Source organism: Ruditapes philippinarum, unplaced genomic scaffold (assembly GCF_026571515.1).
Source record: "Ruditapes philippinarum isolate M1 unplaced genomic scaffold, ASM2657151v2 ctg1408_1_1_1_1, whole genome shotgun sequence".
Taxonomy (NCBI): domain Eukaryota; kingdom Metazoa; phylum Mollusca; class Bivalvia; order Venerida; family Veneridae; genus Ruditapes; species Ruditapes philippinarum.
In genome coordinates this window covers 1-21,749 of record NW_026859522.1, presented here as the reverse complement: position 1 = coordinate 21,749, position 21,749 = coordinate 1, and the positions used below count along the sequence as shown (strand labels likewise).

Here is a 21,749-nt window from a genome sequence, read left to right as displayed (position 1 = left end):
GAATTAATTTTCTCAAATGCATTGTCAATTACTTCTTTCGGGTATTCACGTTTCAGAAAAAAGTCTTTCAAATCAACTAGAGAGTCCTTGAATGTACTGTCATCGGATATTATTCTGCGGTAACGCTTGCCTTGACTGTATGGTATACCATTCTTGCATGCTTTTGGGTGACAAGAGGTATAATGAAGATACTGATGATTATTAGTGTTTTTCACGAATATGTTCGTTGAAAGAGTGCAATTATTTTTGGAAACACGCACATCAAGAAAATCAACACATGAACTGGAAATGGTTTGCGTAAACTTAATCGTCGGATGAAAATCATTTAGATCACGAATGAAATTCTCGAGTTCCTCGCGAGTATCGTCCCAGATTAGAAAAATGTCATCCAGGAAACGTAGCCACAGCGTCGGTTTGATATTTCGTGACTCGATAAAGTCCTTTTCCAGTTTCCCCATGAACAGGGAGGCATATGCTGGCGCCATAGATGATCCCATAGCAGTACCGCACGTTTGCATGAAAAACTCATTATTAAATTCGAACCTACTGGATTCATAAGCTTAAGACATTTTCACCAGCTGGATTAAATGCAAAAATTATATACGACATTTAATTATTTCCGTAAGTTCTTTTGCGTAGACATTCCATTATAAATGGTTATATACTTTTTCCAATATAATATTTCATCTGTTTTATGCATGTATACACGTTACGTAACATTCACGTTGTTTCCTATTATTGTTTTTTATGTATTTTATATAGGAAATACTTGTATTTCATAATCCGTGAATGTTTATATACATATATATCGAAATCTTTATTAACTTTATTAATTTTTAATGAAATTTAATATAACGTAACGTAACAATGTATGTTTCCCGCCATCTCGGACGGTGACGTCATGTGACGTCTATTCCTGTTTATTCACTTCCTGTTTATTCACTGACGAAGAACATATTTGTTCGAAATCGATTTGAATATTAAAAAAAATAACTGAATGTACGCGTGTGGTTGTTCTTTTTGGATTCATATTAGTAAATACATGTAATATAAAATCGAATTATAGTGGGCTATTGTCCTAGTGCACCAATGTCCTAGTGGGCTCTTGTCCTACTGGGCTATTGTCCTAGTAGGTTACTGTTACAGAACGCTTTTTATTGTCCTAGTGCATTATTGTCCTAAGCTAAATACATATTTTAGAATCTACACATATAAAGCATATTTTTTGTACCTTAACATTAAATGCACATTCAAAGTTGCACTAACAACAAAACATAAAAGGCATATAATATCCCATATATATTAGATGCATATAAGTAATGTTATTTTGGAAGCATTTTCAACAAATGGACATGCCATAGAGCTTGTTAAAAGTAACTAAATTGACATTTTAGATGCATATTTAAAACATAATTATTATTGGCAAATTCCGTCAAAAAAAAAGCGCTAAATTTACAAAGCAGGCTTTATACTGTCCGTAGCTCAATTTCAGTATACTTTTATTGAAATCCCTGAATTTTAAAATGGACTGTTCCAAATTCCAGGCTGGGTAAATCCATTACACAAATTCAGCACAGTCAGAACTAAAATTTTCGGTTTCACAAATTTTTCCTTTTCTCTCTTTAATACTAAACACCACATTCATTTCCTGAAATTTTTATGAACTTTAACAAGTTTTTTCAAACTATATAAATGAGCCGCGTCACGACAAAACCAACATAATGGGTTTGCGACCAGCATGGATCCAGACCAGCACAGTCTGATCAGGATCCATGCTGTTCACTTACCAACCCTATTACAAGTAGAGAAACTGATAGCGAACAGCATGGATCCTGATCAGACTGCGCTGATGCGCAGGCTGGTCTGGATCCATGCTGGTCGCAAATACATTATGTTGGTTTTGTCGTGACGCGGCTCAAATGTATCCTTCTTGTTCAATTCTTAAAGAATGATTTATTACAATGAACTGAGTATTTGCATACAGATGTCCAACTTCATACTTTGTACTAAAATCATTTAAACATCTAAATGAAATTAAAACATTAAAGGTAACTTTCTTGAGCAGTAAAATGATCATGTATATTATTTTGAGTATTAATATTGAACAAACTGTTACAGTAGTTGTTAACAACACAAACTCTATAATAAATACAGTAAAAAAACACAACATGGTTAAAACACAACAAATACTTTACATAAAAAACAAACAAACAAATAAACAACAGACTGCACTCAAATGGAAACAAACAAGTACTCTTCAAAATGGAATAAAAGAATGTACTGTTCATACAGAAACACAAGAAAATACTGACCATACAAAAAACACAGGAATTTACCATTCTTAAATGAACACAATAAAGTACTGTCTATATAGAAACATAAGTAATTACCATTCAGAGATCGAAAATTACACATGTCCGCTCGTAATTACAAGTAGAATTTAAGAGAATTCTGTGCAGGACAAGTAGAAAAATGTTGCCTGCACATTGTATTTAGTAGCTACTTGTCCTGCAGGACAAGTGACTCTGAAAATAGTTTTTGATGCCTGCCATTCATTATGAAAGACAAGAAAGTACTGTTCCTACAGAAACACAAGGAAGTACTGTTTATAATATAGAAACACAAGAATGAACTTTTCATGAAGAGACACAAGAAAGTACAGATCATATAAATCACATGAAAGTATCCTATAAATTACTCTTTAAAATAAATTGCAAGTTCTCTTAAAACAAGATATGTTTGTAAAACATGTATGCCCCCTATCTGCAGCCAATTAGTCATATGATCAGGTTATTATGCATGACTTCTGACCCAGTGAACAAACAATTAATAAGGGTTATGTAGTCTCTACAGGTCATGACTAGTCACAGCAATTTAAGTTATTACAAATCTTACAAATAATATATGCATAAATTTTATGAATCATGTAGGCCTCATTAATGACAGCCAAGTTGTTATATTACATAAGACCTTCAAATGTGTATACCAAAAGCATTTTTAGTTTAATATAAAAATATCAACCAAGGCAACTTGAGTTGTTAAGTTATTGGTCACAAACCATCATTAAGTACAAGGTCAATATGACATTGACCCCTTGACCCCAAAATCAATAGGGGTCATCTACTGGTCATGACCAATCATCATACCAAATTTGAAGTTCCTAGGCCTAAGCATTCTTCAGTTATTGATCAGAAACTGTTTTTACCTACAAGGTCAACATGACCTTGACCTTTGACCCTTGATCCCAAAATCAATAGGGGTCATCTGCTGGTCATGACCAATCATCATACCAAGTTTGAAGTTTCTAGGCCTAAGCGTTCTTAAGTTATTGATTGGAAACTGTTTTCACCTACAAGGTCAATGTGACCCTGACATTTGACCCCTAAATCAATAGGGGTCATCTGCTGGTCATGACCAATCATCATACCAAGTTTGAAGTTCCTAGGCCTAAGCGTTCTTTAGTTATTGATCGGAAACCGTTTTTACCTACAAGGTCAATGTGACCTTGACCTTTGACCCCTTGACCCCAAAATCAATAGGGGTCATCTGCTGGTCATGACCAATCACCATACCAAGTTTGAAGTTCCTAGGCCTAAGCATTCTTAAGTTATTGATCGGAAACCGTTTTTACCTACAAGGTCAATGTGACCTTGACCTTTGACCCCTTGACCCCAAAATCAATAGGGGTTGTCTGCTGGTCATGACCAATCACCATACCAAGTTTGAAGTTCCTAGGCCTAAGCGTTCTTAAGTTATTGATCGGAAACCATTTTTACCTACAAGGTCAATGTGACCTTGACCTTTGACCCCTTGACCCCAAAATCAATAGGGGTCATCTGCTGGTCATGACCAATCATCATACCAAGTTTGAAGTTCCTAGGCCTAAGCGTTCTTTAGTTATTGATCGGAAACTGTTTTTACCTACAAGGCCAATGTGACCTTGACCTTTGACCCCTTGACCCCAAAATCAATAGGGGTCATCTGCTGGTCATGACCAATCACCATACCAAGTTTAAAGTTCCTAGGCCTAAGCATTCTTTAGTTATTGATCGGAAACTGTTTTTACCTACAAGGCCAATGTGACCTTGACCTTTGACCCCTTGACCCCGAAATCAATAGGGGTCATCTGCTGGTCATGACCAATTACCATACCAAGTTTGAAGTTCCTAGGCCTAAGCGTTCTTTAGTTATCACTCGGAAACCATTTGGTCTACGGACCAACGGACCGACAAGTGCAAAGCAATATACCCCCTCTTCTTTGAAGTGGGGGCATAATAAAAAGATACAGAAGTACTCTTCTAATAGACTTACCACATTATAAATACAAAATAAAGCACTCTTTAAAAAGAAACACAAAAACGTATCCTTAAAAAGTCCTCCACAAATTGAAACACAAGAAAGTTCTTTTAAACTAGAAACAGACAACAATAGCACTTGACTTCCAATATTCTTATTAAGGAAGCAAAATAGTGTATTCTCCATATAGAAACACATATCAATAGTCCCCTTTAAAATAGAAACATGAAAAAATACTCTTTTAAACCAAGAATGCAAGATCACTCAACAGCAATCGTGCCAATAAACAATGGTTACAACAAAATAAACCAACAAGTTAAAGACAATACTAACAATTACCACTATAAGAAACACTAAGCCAAAACACTGCAAGAGAATTTAAGTGTTTAACCCTTTCACACATGGACACGTGTTTAAATGTATGTGCGACCAGTGCAGATTCAGATCAGCCTGCACATCCATGCAGTCTGATAAGGATCTCCACTGTTCACTTTTAAATTCATAAAAGAATTTCTGACTGAAAAGACTGCACAAAGGTGCACACTGATCTGGATCTTCACTGGTCGCACACATGTTAAAACACATATCCATGTCGTAAAGTGTTTAATTTCTAGTTAGCAGCAAATATCAGAAGATATGACAGTACAGAAATATATTCAGCAGGCACAATAAATAGATCGAATTAAAAGCTAAACATGAATTCAGCAGCAAACATATAACAGCTTCATGAAAGCTTACAAAACAATAAACATAAGCAGATATTCTATAATTTACAAAGTTTTAAGATATACCACATTGATAATAAAATGCTAGAAATATATCTAATGAAGGTAGTCCTTTTTTGCCCCATGATAAATTTATGAAATTGACTTGTCCCTGCTTGGAAGCTAGATCAGTTCATTGTTAGTACAAGGGGATTTTGATATAAAAATGTAACTTTTGTGTATATCAGTTTATTTATACTTGCCACCCACTACCCCTTTGGGCAAGTCTTAGTCATTTAAGATTTTGAAGGATATTGCAAGACACAGATCCATTTCCAGAAGCATCTCCTCGTTCTTTAGCATGCCAAGTGTTTAAGCACCCAAAGACAGGACTTTGATTAAAGTCTCATCTACAAGACTGATAAGTAATTTTAGTTGGCCAGCCCGGGAATCATACCCACAATGTTGAGATTACAAGTAGTTTTATACTCTAACCGATTGAGTTATGTGGGCTTGCAAAAAAAAATGTTACTAATAACTTAACCACTAGGCCACCACCCTAATGTTTATGTATGTTTTGAAACTTGAACCAAGCTTTAAGGGAAGGTGTAATCACTAAAGGCCTACCAAACTTAAAACTATATCCATTCGAACCAGACTTAACACTTTGCATTGCAATTTTCATACTTTCATATCAAAACCCCTTTAACTAACAATGAAGACTTTCAAGGTCAAAGATAGGAATGTCTGTTGTCTAAATTCTGCGAGCTGGGGTTTAATTATTAATCCGATAGACTGCTTTGTTTAAACATACAATAAAGTGCAAATTTTCTCATTTCTCTCAGTTTTCAGTCTTGAAAGCAAACATCAATAAAGAACAATTTTTATGAAAACTACTGCAGCATTTTATGAAAAATACTGCAGCATTTTTTTGGCAAAAGCAATGCCTTTCATGCTACCTTTTTTTCCAGACATATGCACATAGTATTCCAGACAGACAGACAGATGGACAACAAACTAAGTCAGCAAAAACAACAACTGCAACATGAAGTCATACAACACAAAACAGCTAATTCTGCGCAATGTAACATTAGAAAAAAGATCTGAACGGAACTTTGACATGAGTATGTACAAGCAGGGAAAAAACTAAAAGAGTATGCCAGTATGTATGTATGACAAATAATAACCAACGTGCAAACGATTCCTACCTGAATACGTCGGGGAGCGAGCACAACCATTGGGCTTCTGGGTAAATAACATCGCTACAGACAAAACATTTAGTTAAAGTGTTACTTTTCTGACTAAACTGAGCTATTTTTAGATTTTTGTAATACAAAAAACAAGCAACCTTACAATGTTTATCTCCCTTGCTTAAGATATTCTTAAAAATGAATAGAATACTGCCCACCTCTTCAATTATCAGGAACCCCATCCCACCCCCCATTCACCCACGCCTCCCCCTCTTGATTTATCAGTACATGTTTCCATACCTAAATATGGGATGATATACATACCATAAAGATTAGGCCTGAAGCAATTTTTGACAAATTTATTTTCATACCAATTTTAAGACAATTTTACAAAAAAAAATTAAAAAGGGAGATAAATATCTTTCATTTTTGTAAATCAACTCTCTACCTATAACTAGCACAAAAATTAAACTGCATGGTTAGATATTTTCATATGTTGGATTATACATTAATGAAAAACAAAACATCATTTTCTAACATTTTTCATCACTTATTGCTTAATGTTTATGCAAATAAAAAAAAGTTGTTAATTATTAGTTTATTAATCATTACATATGTATTCTATACTAAATACTTTCTAGACAATTCAGAACAGATGCTTGACTTTTTCTGTCTTTTACCAAAAAAACGACACATAATGGTAAATTCTTTTCGTTCATGCCTTGTAAAGAATGATGTACAATGTTTACCTAATATAATGACTGTTTCACAAAACATTTTAACTATTTTGATGGCTTGTTTTTTAAAATGGTAGACTTTGTTATACTTAAATCCAAGATTTATACAAAAAGATAAAGGTAAAACACTAAGAAAACCCAGCCCCCTAGCCCAAATCCCCCTCGCCTTTTCCAACATAAACAAAACCACAGAGTGTATCATGATTACAAATGCTCCCTAATGTTTCCTCCCCAGCTTAAAAGTCCTTCAAATAATTTTTAAGGGAAAATAATACTTTTATCACCTATATATTGAGGGTTGGCCGCAAGACTGTTGTAACTCTTTTTTTTATTTCATATAAGTTTTGCAATCAACCCTCAATATAGCACGAAAAACATGAATGATACAGTGAAAAATAATTTGGATACAATTGAATACATGTACATTTCATAATAAAATATTTACATTTAAATATGGGATCTATTTACACAATAGCCAAACATATAAATACATTGCTATGCTGGAATTAATTCTTTTTGTTACAAATATCTATAGATTCATAAATTTTTTGAAAATTTGTTTCATTTCAAGATGAATATTTTTTTTTAAAGTTAATTCTGCTCATTTTTCCATTGTCAAGTTGAGTTGAATAAGTAAAATATTTCAAAAGATTGATTCTTATGATGGTGACTGACCAATAATTTTTATGAGACAATATTAAAATAACCAAAATTATAAAAAGGCTGCCCCAATCTTTTTAAGAATTGAGCATTACCGATGCATTCTCAATGGAATTTATATAAATTTTCATAGGGCAAGTGTATTATTGATTGCTTTTCAGGACCAAAATATAAAATTGAATACAATTAAGGCAATTATCACGTTATTTTGACTTTTACCTGTTCGCCGACTATTTACACTTGGATGGGCATAATGTTACTTTAAACAATTAAATATGTTTATTGAAGATTGTGGAATTTGGAATGTTTCAACTGCTATCGTACAAGCCTTATCTTCATTCACAGAATATTTTGAGCATAACTTTTAACTAACAAGCAGTGCTCTTTAAAATCTGAGGGGAGGAAATTGTGCAAGGTTGAAACTAAATATTCAATGCTATTTGTTTTTCAAAGACTCAAAAAATACTCTACAATAGAAATAAACTAACATGTCTGTTACATTTTCCAAACTTACTTTAGTACTAATTGAACCTCCCTCGTACGGCTATGGACATATAATAATATAGTGACATGTCTAAATGCACTGCATAATAATGTGTGTTTTTATGTGCAGTGCAGTGAGAGCATTTTAAAATTCTATTTTTAGAAAAAAAAGCAATTTTATATTTAGACAAGCAGTTTTATATTTAGATACATTTTTTGGAAAATTATTTCATGTTACAAGAAATTAATTTTGATAACAATATCTCTATAAAAGTTGTTAATGGTATCAAATACTTAAACAGATTAAGCCCTTATTAAATGGGCTCAAAAATTCAGGCACATAAAAATTGTTGTAACCTTTTTTATGTAGTGCCAAAAATACAAAATGCTTTGTAAAATAATTAAGATTTCGGAAAAAAAATTGCTAGCTCAACTAGTTCAAGTTCACACTATATCTTTTAAAAGCAAGAAATATTTGAAATGTCAAGTTTAGGTTCCAATTATTCTATTTACCTAGCTTATTAAATATATCTAGATTTATTTGAACCTTGGCCTTACCTGTGGCAGTAGGAAAATGTGGCGGGAAATCTTCATCTGCATCTTCGACATTCATTGGTGCAACAAGACTGGCAAGGCGACCTGAGCCCGAACCTGTACAATATACAGGAGAGAGATAGGATATTTGTTTTTATTACCTAATGCCTTCTATATATACTAATTCCATATTTACATCTGTTTAACTAAACAGCTCATATCCTTGGCATGCAAAATGATGAAATGAACTGTTGACTGGTCAACATTTTTAACAGTTACACCCGAGTTGATGTCATCCGGTATTTCTGTCAATGCCCCCCACCACTATTCTGTCTTCGAACATAACTCAGCTTATTGTACCTAGTGATTCATATGTAGGATTCAGTTGTAAATAATTAAAACAGTTGTAAAAATGTTATAAGTATGCTGTTGCAATATATATTGTAGTTTAATCACAACGTATTAGGTAATAAAACAGTTATTTCATGGGTATTTGTGGAAGAGTAAACTGTTGTACCTTGGTATCAGGGATGACATTTGGAACCTCACATTTCTGCAAAATTTCATCCCTTATACCTCGCGGCAACAGTTTTGACTGTTCTACAAACACCCAAGAAATAACTGCACATGTATATTGTTTCTAGAGAATAGTAATTATTCCCTAATGGCAAGAAGGAAAATTTTAATAACTTCTTTTACTTTTTTAATTACTTTTTTTGATTACTTATGTATTGTTAAATTTATATGAAACCAATCTGAAAATGAAATCTTGTTATTAAAAGTTAAGAATGAAAATGAAACTATTTTGCCAGACTGTTCAGAACTATCCTTCATTATGACTTTTATAATCCAACAAAAAAGCTCTCCAAAATAGCATGTCTGAGTTGAATTAGAATTTCATATTTGAAAAATTTAAACATCATGTAAAAACCACAATACATCTACCTCCATCCCCGTATAAAGCATTCTCCAATTTCGCCATGCCTGGATTTGTTCTAATAGGAAAACCACAAAAACTCTCTATACTCTGCCATCTTTGCTGCCGTTCCTGCATATCATGTTTTATTTCCTCTAATGCCATTCTGAAACATGAGACCAATATGAAAATCAACATAATCATCTTCCTTAATATAACATCATCATCTTCCTTAAATCAATATATAACTCTAACCCTTTACTTTTTCTTTCTTTTTTTTTTGGGTGGGGGTTAACCGTCAGATAGTGACTGTCCAGCTTTACTGGTGGATGAAAACCTCAAATACACGTACATGTATTATTTCAGACACAAAGCAGCACCTGAGTAGAACCACTGACATTTCTTAAGCTAGCTGGATAGCTTCCTCACATGAACAAATTATGGAAGGTCATACTAAAAAAGAAATTTCCCAGAAAAGAAATTTCTGGTAAAATATTAAAAGTTTCAACATAACATATGAAGAATTTAACATAATAAGAATTTTTTTACACATTATATCTATAGTTTAAGTGACCAGTAGTTTCAGAAAGGTTGACCCATTATTTTTGGTACAGAATCAGACTTATACCGTAAAATATGATATATTCGCGAGAGGCTAAAATTTTGGAACATCAACATATATGACTAACTGCTGAGCTTAAATTTTCACTTGTATGACAGACACTTAGCAAAGTTATTTTTGCAAAAATCCATTCACGAAATAAGCAAAATTTTATCCATCACTTAAATATATTCTTTTATAAGAACACTTTACTCAATCATGGTTAGACATTGATTTCTAAATATTTTTTTATCAAAATTGGCTAAAACATTATCTTAAACCACCTCCTCCTCATTTTACATCAATATATAACTCTAACCCTTTACTTTTTCTATCTTTTTTTTTTTTTTTTTGGGGGGGGGGGGGGGGGTGGGGTGGGTGGGGTTAACCGTAGCACAGTAAAGATCAGATAGTGACTGTCCAGCTTTACTGGTGGATGAAGACCTCAAATACACGAACATGTATATTTCAGACACAAACCAGCACCTGAGTAGAACCACTGACATTCCGTAAGCTAGCTGGGTAGCTTTCTCACATAGAAGAATTCAAAGTCCCTGGTGAGATTCGAACCCATAGCGGAAAGGGGCAAGTGGTTTAAAGTCAACAACATTAACCTCTCAGCAACAGATGCCCTAAACCCTTCACCTGCTGGAAATGATAGTAATTAACCTATGCCATCAGCATAGAGCTAGGCCAGTTGGCATGTCCTTGCACTCTAACCAGGCTTTATAGTATTAGCAGACAAGATTTTCATCTTGCTATCCTTAAAATTGATAAGCATTAATGGACAAGCCAGGCCAATCCATGAAATTAATCCAGCAGGTTACGTGTTAATATTACCTTGCTTGTACAATTCTCTGATCTATGTCATCTATAGAATTTCCCTGAGCTATTCTCCATGTTCCTAACACTCCTGTACGCTTCTTTCGTATCTTTTCACACTGTAACATAAAATATTTATATGTTTATATTTAAATGTTTATATCACATAATATTATATATATTATAGAACTGTACCTAACATCGAAATAAGTTTCTTGAAAATTTGTTCACATTGTAGCAAATTCAGATCAAAAATAGAAATCTACAGTTCCAATTTCTCAAGTATATGTACCCTTAATACAAATATTTGTCACAATGCATTTTCATAAAGCATATATAAATTTACATAAAAAACTTCGCACAAAACTGTTACAATATGCAATATATATATGTAATTCTTAATTAATATGTTTATTCATGTACACCTTACTAATTGTTTTCACACTGCATTCTTGAACAGATATTGACACATGAATTATTTTTTTTTTCCCCCGTCTTATTTTTTTAAAAAGTTTTATGTGTTTAATTAATTTTGCAAGTTTCTTGCACTACTTTACGTTTTTTATCTTTTTTCACACAGTATAATTTATACATGTATAATAGACTTTCCAAGCTTTGATTTGATAAGAATAAAAGTTTCCATATAAGTTTGTTTGTTTTGTTTGATTGGGTTTTTATGTCACACTGACACAGTATAGGTCATATGGCAATGTTCCAGCTTTACTGGTGGAGGAAGACCTCAGTTGCCCCTCCGTGCATTATTTCAGGCATGAACAGGCACCTGAGTAGAAATCGATGTTCTGTAAGCTAACTGGATAGCTTCTTCACATGAAAGAATTCTAAGTCCCTGTCAGTATTCTAACCCACAGCAGTGAGGGGCAAGTGGTTTGAAGTCAATGACCTTAACCACTTAGCCACGGACGCCCCTTCCATATCAGAATGTTAAAATCAAATTCAATACAGCAAAATCAAAGATATGCAAATGCCTGCCTCTTAAGTAGTGGTGCAAACCATTCAAACAGTGGCTCAGGGATTGAATTCCATCAGATGAGATTTTTCCACACAGCCTCATTGCTCATAAAAACAATTAATAATCAAACAACATATATATTCTTACAGCATCTTTTGCAGATCCAAATTGTCTCTGCGCAGCTTGTTGTTTCGCTGTGAAATGTGCATTTTCTAATTCAAAAGTATATTGCAGCCACTGTTGAAGTTCAGCTGGTGCCCCATAACTCCACCTTGACTCTAACTCAATCTCAGCCTGTCTCAATGCTTGTCGCACCTAAAAATAAAACCCATTTATTTACAGTCAAGTTATTATTACTGTCAAATCACATTCAGAGAGCCACATTCTCGATTTCATCAGACAAGGATATTACCCAAAGTGTCACTGTGACCTTGACCTAATGACCTAAAAAAATGGAGTGTCACCTCAAGGGCAATGTTCCTAATTAGTAATAAGTTTAACAAATTTAGGCTTTTTCTCTCTCAAGTTATTACTTTGACAAGGAATTTACACAAATTGTCACTGTGACCTTAACCTTTGACCTTAAAATCAATTACAGTTATCTGATAGACATGAGCAATGTCTACACCAAGTTATTTAAACATCGCAATAAATTTACCAGACAAGGATAACTAGTCCTAGGTACAAATAGAAAATCCATCACAACTTAACATTTTTATGGCAAAATCATTCATGTTTATATACAAAACTACCTTTATTCCTTGGCCACCTTTTAACAAATTCTGTGAATTCAATTTCTCAACTTACTGGCATATTCTACTTTGTGAAAAAATAATCACCTGTCCAATGTCAAAGAAGATCCAAACCATTAAGTACAAGTGGTCAAGCCATACTGAACAAAACTAACAGTGCTTTCTATTTAAAATTATGACAACATGTGCACCTAATGTATATATCCTTCTTTTCTACGAATTTTCTTTCCCCACAGATTTCACATTTCCGTCAATAGTCTGACAGTGACAACTGTAACTGAGCTCCTTTCATAACAGATGAGGAAATAGTTTTTTTCTTACTATATTTTGATCTCTTATTTCAGTCACCAATGACTTAACCTTAGAGATTTGAATTTCTCAGATATCAAATATATATGAGAGGCAACCCAATTTAAGTAAATATGGGAAGGTTAGAGAAAATTTGAAAGTTGACTCCTATGGTTTATAAGCCCACCTGCAGTTAAAGGTCCATTATGCCTTAGAAATCCTTGAATTTTTTCATATTCATAAACTTTCTAGCTTTGGTATCTTGTCACAGTTTCCAAGAAATACACGATTGCAATATAAATAAACTATATTTGCTTATACATGTATATATTTTGCTCTGCTTGTAAATTGCGTCTTTGGTGAATTAGTATTTTGTATTGAAGTCAAAATACTACTTTGTTTACATTTTGCTACCTTTACGACACATAACTGCATTTTGCAGCACTACTTTTTTCAGTTGTTGAATATCTAACATAGTCTTAATCCATTAAACATAATCAAACTCATGTTTGGCATTTCTAAAGAATAACAAAAATATGGATTTCTGAGGCATAATGTGCCTTTAACCAAATTTGTTCACTGTCATTTATCTAAAGGGCTTGGCAATTTTTTTATCTATAAATATGTCAGAAGGTTTAAGATATAATTATGTCTTGAGTATGTAATCAGATTGCTATATTTTTGTCTTTAATCTACAATTTATCCTGCACAATGCAGATTTTCTTTCACAGAAGTTGCAGTGCTATTTTGGAGCGTAAATTAATTATAAAAAATGTGAAAGGCACATTCAATATCAATTCCATTTTGGGAGGCAATAGACTGCAGAGATATAAATTGACCTTGACTTTCATTTTTGTAAAATCTGATCATGACTTATTTCATGCAAATTGTTCTGACTTCCTCGTCTGCACTTTGAAAGCTTAATGAAAGGCTGTTGTTACTACATGTATACTCACTGTATAGAATAATGTACAGTGATACAATAAACACTGGAGTAGTTTTATTCACAACTAAAATTCTGCATAATGATGTGATTTATGAATCGCTGGAAAATTATTTGTCCTATAAGAGAATACATACATATATTTTTTGTTAACCTTTAACCTACTGGAATCATGTAATCAAAGTATGTCACCATTACAAAGCCAGGCAGCTCAGCTTTATCTGTAACATTAACTCCAGGCTAAATATTATTTTTTTGAAACTAGTTTTTAGGTAGGGAACTCATCTGGAACTAAAGTTGAAACTATAATTTGTACCTATAGCGAATTGCCTTAAACTAATAACTGGATGCTCGCATTTTGGTTGAATATATTGTTGTTGTTTTTTATGTTTTGTTAGGAAGCTGATTCATTCATTACATTTATCATTATTATAAAACAGATAAATGGTAACCACGGAAACTTTACCTGAATAAGTTCCTCTTCAGCTAGCTGTAACCTTGACATCTCCTCTAAATTACTATCTTGTCTTTCTTTTTTTAACCTTTCTGCTACTTCCTGTAATAATCCAATTTATATATTATACATTGTACATTATAATATGTCATTTATAGCAATTTATAAACTTGAAAATTTATATCATGACATGTTTCTTGTTGTAAAATTGTTTGTACTCAGAATAGATCATTTGTTACACCTACACCAGTCCAGTGATTTTTTAACAAATTTTATTCTTTTCTTATCAACTAAACTCCTTCAAAATGGTGCAAGCTTTAAAAACTGGGTAAAGTATAAACAAAACTTGTAAAATATATGTTCATTGTTATTTGACTGTTTGTAAACTTACAAAAAGAAATAATTGAGGCAGTGAGGATGGGAATGTGATGGGGTACTGTAATTCCAGATACCGCAAAAAAATCTAGCTAACAGGAAGAATCTTCTCAAATTATTTGGAATTTATCAAAATGAAGTGGAGAATTTTCAACAATTTCGACTGCAAAAACACGCAAATTGAAAACACACAAATTCCGCCTCTTTTTAACAAAACATAAAAAGGTTACTAGCAATAGTAAAGGGCAAGTACATCCCACAAGTCTGTGCAGTCTAACCGAACTCTAAATTACCGACTACTAAATTTCACACCCATAATCCTCAATATAATTAAATGGGCACTTCCAAACTCAGGGCAAGTCCATTAATAACAGTTTTCAGCAGGAAATGGGTAAGATATATTTTCTAAAATGCTATTGAACGACTGCTCCAGACAGAAAATGATATAAAACCAACCAGCCTTATTCTTGTATTGCACATTTATGGTACTAATCATTCTTTATTGTAGGAAAAAACAAATGACATCTCCTGACATGAGGAAATATCTAGGGTTTGTTGCAAAACAGCTGTAACTCATATTACATAATGAAGGAGTTACATCCGTTTTGCACCAATCCATTGATATATGAGGTGTGAATATCTTTTTGAATTTTTCTAGAGAAATTGCCTCACTGGCATAAAAAGTGTAGGATGGTGTTAAACAGTTTATTACAAAAAGATTATGAGACATTATGAATGAAGGTGGTAAAACTAGAACTGCCACTATCATGGCGTGAATACCCCCGCATACCACTTTGTCAGAATCAACAGTGGCCATTTAGAGCTCAAGGACAACCTCCCTGCCAAATCTGAGGTTACTAAGCCAGTGCATTGCTAAGTTATGTATTCTACATGCTTCAAATGTGAAAATGTCAAAATCAATACATTGCAGACAGGACATTCTTTAACAGTTAAGAAGAAAAGCTTTTTTGTCAAGGTCACTGTGACCTGGACCTTTGACCCAGTGACCTCAAAATCAATAGGGGTCACCTTAAAGTCATGATCAACATCCATGCCAAATATGAAGACTGTGGGTCATAAATGGGTGGACAAACTTTTTGAAGTTTAAGTCCCTGTGACCTTGACCTTTGACATGGTGATCTCAAAATCAATAGGGGTCATCTACTTATCATGACTAACCTCCATTCCAAATATGAAGACTGTGGGTCAAAGGAATCTTAAGTTATTGGGCGGACAAGCTTTTTGGAGTCAAGGCCCCTATGACCTTGACCTTTGACCTGGTGACCTCAAAATCAATAAGGGTCATCTACTTATCATGACTAACCTCCATGCCAAATATGAAGACAGTGGGTCATAGGAATCTTAAGTTATTGGGCGGACAAGGTTTTTGAAGTCAAGGCCCCTGTGACCTTGACCTTTGACCTGGTGACCTCAAAATCAATAGGGGTCATCTACTAATCATGACTAACCACCATGCCAAATATGAAGACAGTGGGTCATAGGAATCTTAAGTAAATGGGCGGACAAGGTTTTTGAAGTCAAGGCCCCTGTGACCTTGACCTTTGACCTGGTGACCTCAAAATCAATAGGCGTCATCTACTAATCATGAGTAACCACCATGCCAAATATGAAGGCTGTGGGTCATAGGAATCTTAAGTTATTGGGCGGACAAGAAAAAACCGACGGACGGCCGGACGCCGGACGGCCAGACGGCCGGACGGACAAGCTGATTCCAGTATACCCCCCTTACAACTTTGTTGTGCGGGGGTATAATAAATATTATGTCACTCCTTGTGATTTTGTCACTATACACAAAGAAGGAAAAAAAACGTGTTAAACTGCCAATAAACACTGGTTAGGAACTACATGTATATGTGGCTGGTATTTGTTCTCCCATGATAAGATAGTTTACAAAGACTTGCAATAAAAGTAACCCATTTTTATTGATATTTTCTGTTCTTATTATATTTTCTTTTCATATAATGCTTAAAAAACATCTTACATACACTAATGCCACAGGTTTGATCCATATTAGTTGATAAAATAAGAGACATAGCTGTATTTCATTATATCCTCTAAACAGAAAAATAAAACAGTTGAAAAAGCATGTGATTATTGCACCAGCTTTTATTTTACAACATTTTGGGAATGGGCATATGTCCACCCTATCAAGAAATTGCCATGTCACAAGTTTAGAAAAATTTGGGCAACAACAATAACATTAGCAATAATGAGCAAATTGTCCCATGTATGATGAATAATAATACACATATATGCTTTTTTATTTCATTCATTTCCAACATCAGCTACCTGCTTTAACAAGAGGGCCATGATGGCCCTGATGTGGCTCACCTGTCGATAGGCCCCCAAACCCCCCCCCCCCCAACGTTGCAGGGCCAATTTAACCCAAGGGCTTTTATTTGTACAAACTTGGTAGACACCAATAAGAAGATGTTTCATGCTAAACATCTAAGCTCTAGCTCATTGGGCTTTTTAAAAGAAGATTTTTTTAAAGTTTTTACTATACACATATAGTTAAAAACAATGACACCCCTGGGGCCGGGCCAGGGCTTTTATTTGAACAAACTTTGTAGACACTTACTAGAAGATGTTTCATGCTTAATATCTAAACTCTAGCTATTTGGGTTTTTTCAAAGAAGATTTTAAGTTTTTGCTATATACACATATAAAGAAAATCAATGACCCCCGGGGCGGGGCCAATTTTGACCCCAGGGCTTTTATTTGAACAAACTTTGTAGACACTCACTAAAAGATGTTTCATGCTTAATATCTTAACTCTAGCTATTTGGGTTTTTTCAAAGAAGATTTTTTAAGTTTTTGCTATACACATATAAGGAAAACCAATGACCCCTGGGGCGGTGCCAATTTTGACCCCAGAGCTTTTATTTGAACAAACTTGGTAGACACTTATTAGAACATGTTTCATGCTAAATATCTTAGCCATAGCTCTTTGAGTTCTTTAAAAGAAGATTTTTTAAGTTTTTACTATATGCATATAGGGAAAATCAATGACCCCCTGGGGCGGGGCCAATTTTGACCCCAGGGCTTTTATTTGAACAAACTTGGTAGACAACTATTAGAACATGTTTGATGCTCAATATCTTAGCCATAGCTCTTTGAGTTCTTTAAAAGAAGATTTTTTAAGTTTTTACTATATGCATATAGGGAAAATCAATGACCCCCCGGGGCGGGGCCAATTTTGACCACAGGGCTTTTATTTGAACAAACTTGGTAGACAACTATTAGAACATGTTTCATGCTAAATATCTTAGCTCTAACTCTCTTGGTTCTTTAAAAGAAGATTTTTCAAGTTTTTACTATATAATGCATATAGGGAAAATCAATGACCCCCTGGGGTGGGGCCAATTTTGACCCCAGGGCTTTTATTTAAACAAACTTGGTAGACACCTATTAGAACATGTTTGATGCTCAATATCTTAGCCCTAGCTCTTTGAGTGCTTTAAAAGAAGATTTTTTAAGTTTTTACTATATGCATATAGGGAAAATCAATGACCCCCCGGGGCGGGGCCAATTTTGACCCCAGGGGTTTTATTTGAACAAACTTGGTAGACAACTATTAGAACATATTTCATGCTAAATATCTTAGCTCTAGCTCTTTGGGTTCTTTAATAGAAGATTTTTTAAGTTTTTACTATATAATGCATATAGGGAAAATCAATGACCCCCCGGGGCGGGGCCAATTTTGACCCCAGGGCTTTTATTTGAACAAACTTGGTAGACACTCACTAGAAGATGTTTCATGCCAAATATCTAAGCTCTAGCTCTTATGGTTTTTTAAAAGAAGATATTTAAAGTTTTTTCTTTCGGTTGCCATGGCAACCAGAGTTCTGCATGGAATTAAATTCTTTGAACAATTTTTAAAGGTGACCACCAAAGGAACATTCCTGTGAAGTTTGGATGAAATTGGCTTAGTGGTTTATGAGGAGATGTCATTTAAAGTAAAAGTTTACGGACGGACGACGGACGGACGCCGGACGAAAAGCGATCACAAAAGCTCACCCTGTCACTTTGTGACAGGTGAGCTAAAAAGGTCAATTATTTTTTTAATGAAGTTTAACCGTAAAAATTAATGTTTGTCACTGGGAGTTTTTTTTTTAACACTTCTGTGGGAAAAATCAGAATTTCTAGTTTTTTGAAATACCTAGGTGCCTTAACCAGATCACTCTGAAGGACAGGGAAAAAACACTGGCCCCCTATGAAGATCCTTTTTTTTTTTCATCTTAGTATTATGAGCAACAATGACTTTATCACCCTCATAAAGCATGTTGACTGTCCAATATCATCAGTGAATTTCAAATCAAAGTCCCTTATTCAGGCAATGGATAGGTCCAAATCCAATGTAGGGCAAGTCTATTTATAAAATTAGACAGAGATTAAGTAAGTAACACCTAACGCGAACAAGAGGGAATACCACCTCTCTTACGACCTCCCTCACGAGGTGTTATACAAAGCAAATTATACCTTTGCAGTTTCTATTTCTTCTTTATATTTTTTTTCTATATCAGTTTTCTCTCTTACAACTTCATTCTGAACCTCTTCAGCTTTCTGTAATCTGTAATATAAATATCAGAATATCAATCAACATTTCTTAAATACTTTTAGATAAATTGTAGGAATATAAAGGCATCAATAAAAGTGAAATTTACTTTGGTAATCTCACGGAGAAAATACTTTTCACTGTACCTGGACTAAATTTGTAATCTAATTGTGTTTAAAAAATAATTATATAAAATCTTTGATTACATAATAAAATTTGAGAAAATAATTTGCCTGAAAACAGGGGATAACTACATATAAATTAATGGTAATCTATTGTTAATCTGGTTATGTAGAATTACTTAACAAAACCATTTTTGGTTAAACTTGAAAAACATACAGGTCTAGACAGATCACATGTATTTTTAATTGTTACAGTATAACAGACAATTTGATTGATCAAAATAAATTTGATTAAAGCTATATACATGTATCTAATGCCTGTTACATTTATACAATTATTGTTTATATGTTTGTATGTGTCCTTAACATGCACAAAGCCATACTTAAAAACAAGAGGGCCGATGTTTCATGATGTTAAGTTTATACTACACACATATAACAAAAAACAATGACCTCGGCCCCCCCCCCTCCCTTTGGCAGGGCCAATTTAAACCCAAGGGCTTTTATTTGGACAAACTTGGTAGACACCAACAAAAAGATGTTTCCTGCTTAAAATCTAACCTCTAGCTCATTGGGTTTTTTAAAAGAAGATTTATTAAGTTTTTACTATACACATATAGTTAAAAACAATGACACCTCTGGGGCGGGCCAGTTTTAACCCCAGGGCTTTTATTAGAACAAACTTTGTAGACACTCACTAGAAGATGTTTCATGCTTAATATCTAAACTCTAGCTATATGGGTTTTTTCAAAAAAGATTTTTTAAGTTTTTGTTATACACATATAAGGAAAATCAATGACCCCCGGGGCGGGGCCAATTTTGACCCCAGGGCTTTTATTTGAACAAACTTTGTAGACACCTATTAGAACATGTTTCATGCTAAATATCTTAGCTCTAGCTCTTTGGGTTCTTTAAAAGAAGATTTTTAAGTTTTTACTATATGCATATAGGGAAAATCAATGACCCCCGGGGGCGGGGCAAATTTTGACCCCAGGGCTTTTATTTGAACAAACTTGGTAGACACCCATTAGAAGATGTTTCATGCTAAATATCTTAGCTCTAGCTCTATGGGTTCTTTAAAAGAAGATTTTTTTAAGTTTTTACTATGTGCATATAGGGAAAATCAATGACCCCCTGGGGCGGGGCCAATTTTGACCCCAAGGCTTTTATTTGAACAAACTTGGTAGACAATCACTAGAAGATGTTTCAAGCCAAATATCTAAGCTCTAGCTCTTTGGGTTTTTTAAAAGAAGATATTTAAAGTTTTTTCTTTTGGTTGCCATGGCAACCAGAGTTCTGCATGGAATTAAATTCTTTGAACAATTTTTAAAGGTGACCACCAAAGGAACATTCCTGTGAAGTTTGGATGAAATTGGATTAGTGGTTTATGAGGAGATGTCATTTAAAGTAAAAGTTTACGGACGGACGACGGACGGACGCCGGACGAAAAGCAATCACAAAAGCTCACCCTGTCACTTTGTGACAGGTGAGCTAAAAACAAAACAGAATATTATTTTGTTTCAAGATCTGGAACATTCTGTTTGCAGTTTTTGTACCACATTTATATGTGTTAAATACCAGAGTCATTACTTGGTACAAATCTTTTGAGATATGACCATACGGCTATAGAAACAACAACATTTTATTGTTTATATCTTTTTCTTTAAATATGATGGTGGTGCTGGTGGTAGTTTACCTTCCAGATCACGGCAGTAAGCCACACTGAATTTACCAGAGCATATTTCAGCCATCACATCGTTCCTGGGTAAGCTATCAAGCAGTTAACCAGTACTTGTTGCCTTCACGCAGTTAACCAGAACTTGTTGCCTTCACGCAGTTAACCAGTATTAGTTGCCCTCACTAACACAAGAAATTAGTAACTTCTGTACATGCCAGAGCAGAAGTATAGTGCGAATGGTCATAGAAAGGATTTTATGATCAATCACAAAGTAAGTGACCTAAATGGTTCATGAATTAAACCCGGGTCACCAGATTCACAGTCCAATGCTCTACCTATTGTGCTTACCGGATGGTTTTCATTCAAAATATTTTATAAGATACAGCTTTGTACCCTTTAAATTTAAACCTGATTTTTCCAAAAATAACTTGTTGGTTACCAAAGACATACTAAGTCATTGTAAGACAACTGCAGTAATGTTAACATAAACACAATGTTTACATAAACACAAAACTAGGACAACAGCGTCCAGGTGTTATTATTATACGAGACAAATTACCCCTCAGTCAATTGGTCAGACATATATTTACCTTGTAAGAGATACTAATGTCCTGTCATTTACTGAGACCATTTCAATTACTATTA

The 21,749-nt window shown here is 34.1% G+C and overlaps 1 protein-coding gene across 5 annotated transcripts in view; it reads right to left on the bottom strand.

Moving 5' to 3' along the window:
• LOC132756808 (stromal interaction molecule 2-like) overlaps positions 1-19,319 on the bottom strand; it is a gene marked incomplete at its 5' end in the record, with an annotated part of 42,214 nt that extends 22,895 nt beyond the window's left edge. For 3 of the 5 annotated variants that reach the window (XM_060747950.1, XM_060747944.1, XM_060747947.1), the window contains 7 exon segments: positions 6,209-6,262; positions 8,629-8,721; positions 9,550-9,686; positions 10,962-11,062; positions 12,061-12,228; positions 14,363-14,452; positions 19,229-19,319. In XM_060747950.1, the coding sequence (XP_060603933.1) occupies positions 6,209-6,262; positions 8,629-8,721; positions 9,550-9,686; positions 10,962-11,062; positions 12,061-12,228; positions 14,363-14,452; positions 19,229-19,319 (734 nt within the window). 5 annotated transcript variants of the gene reach the window in all.
• Positions 19,320-21,749: the final 2,430 nt, after the last annotated feature.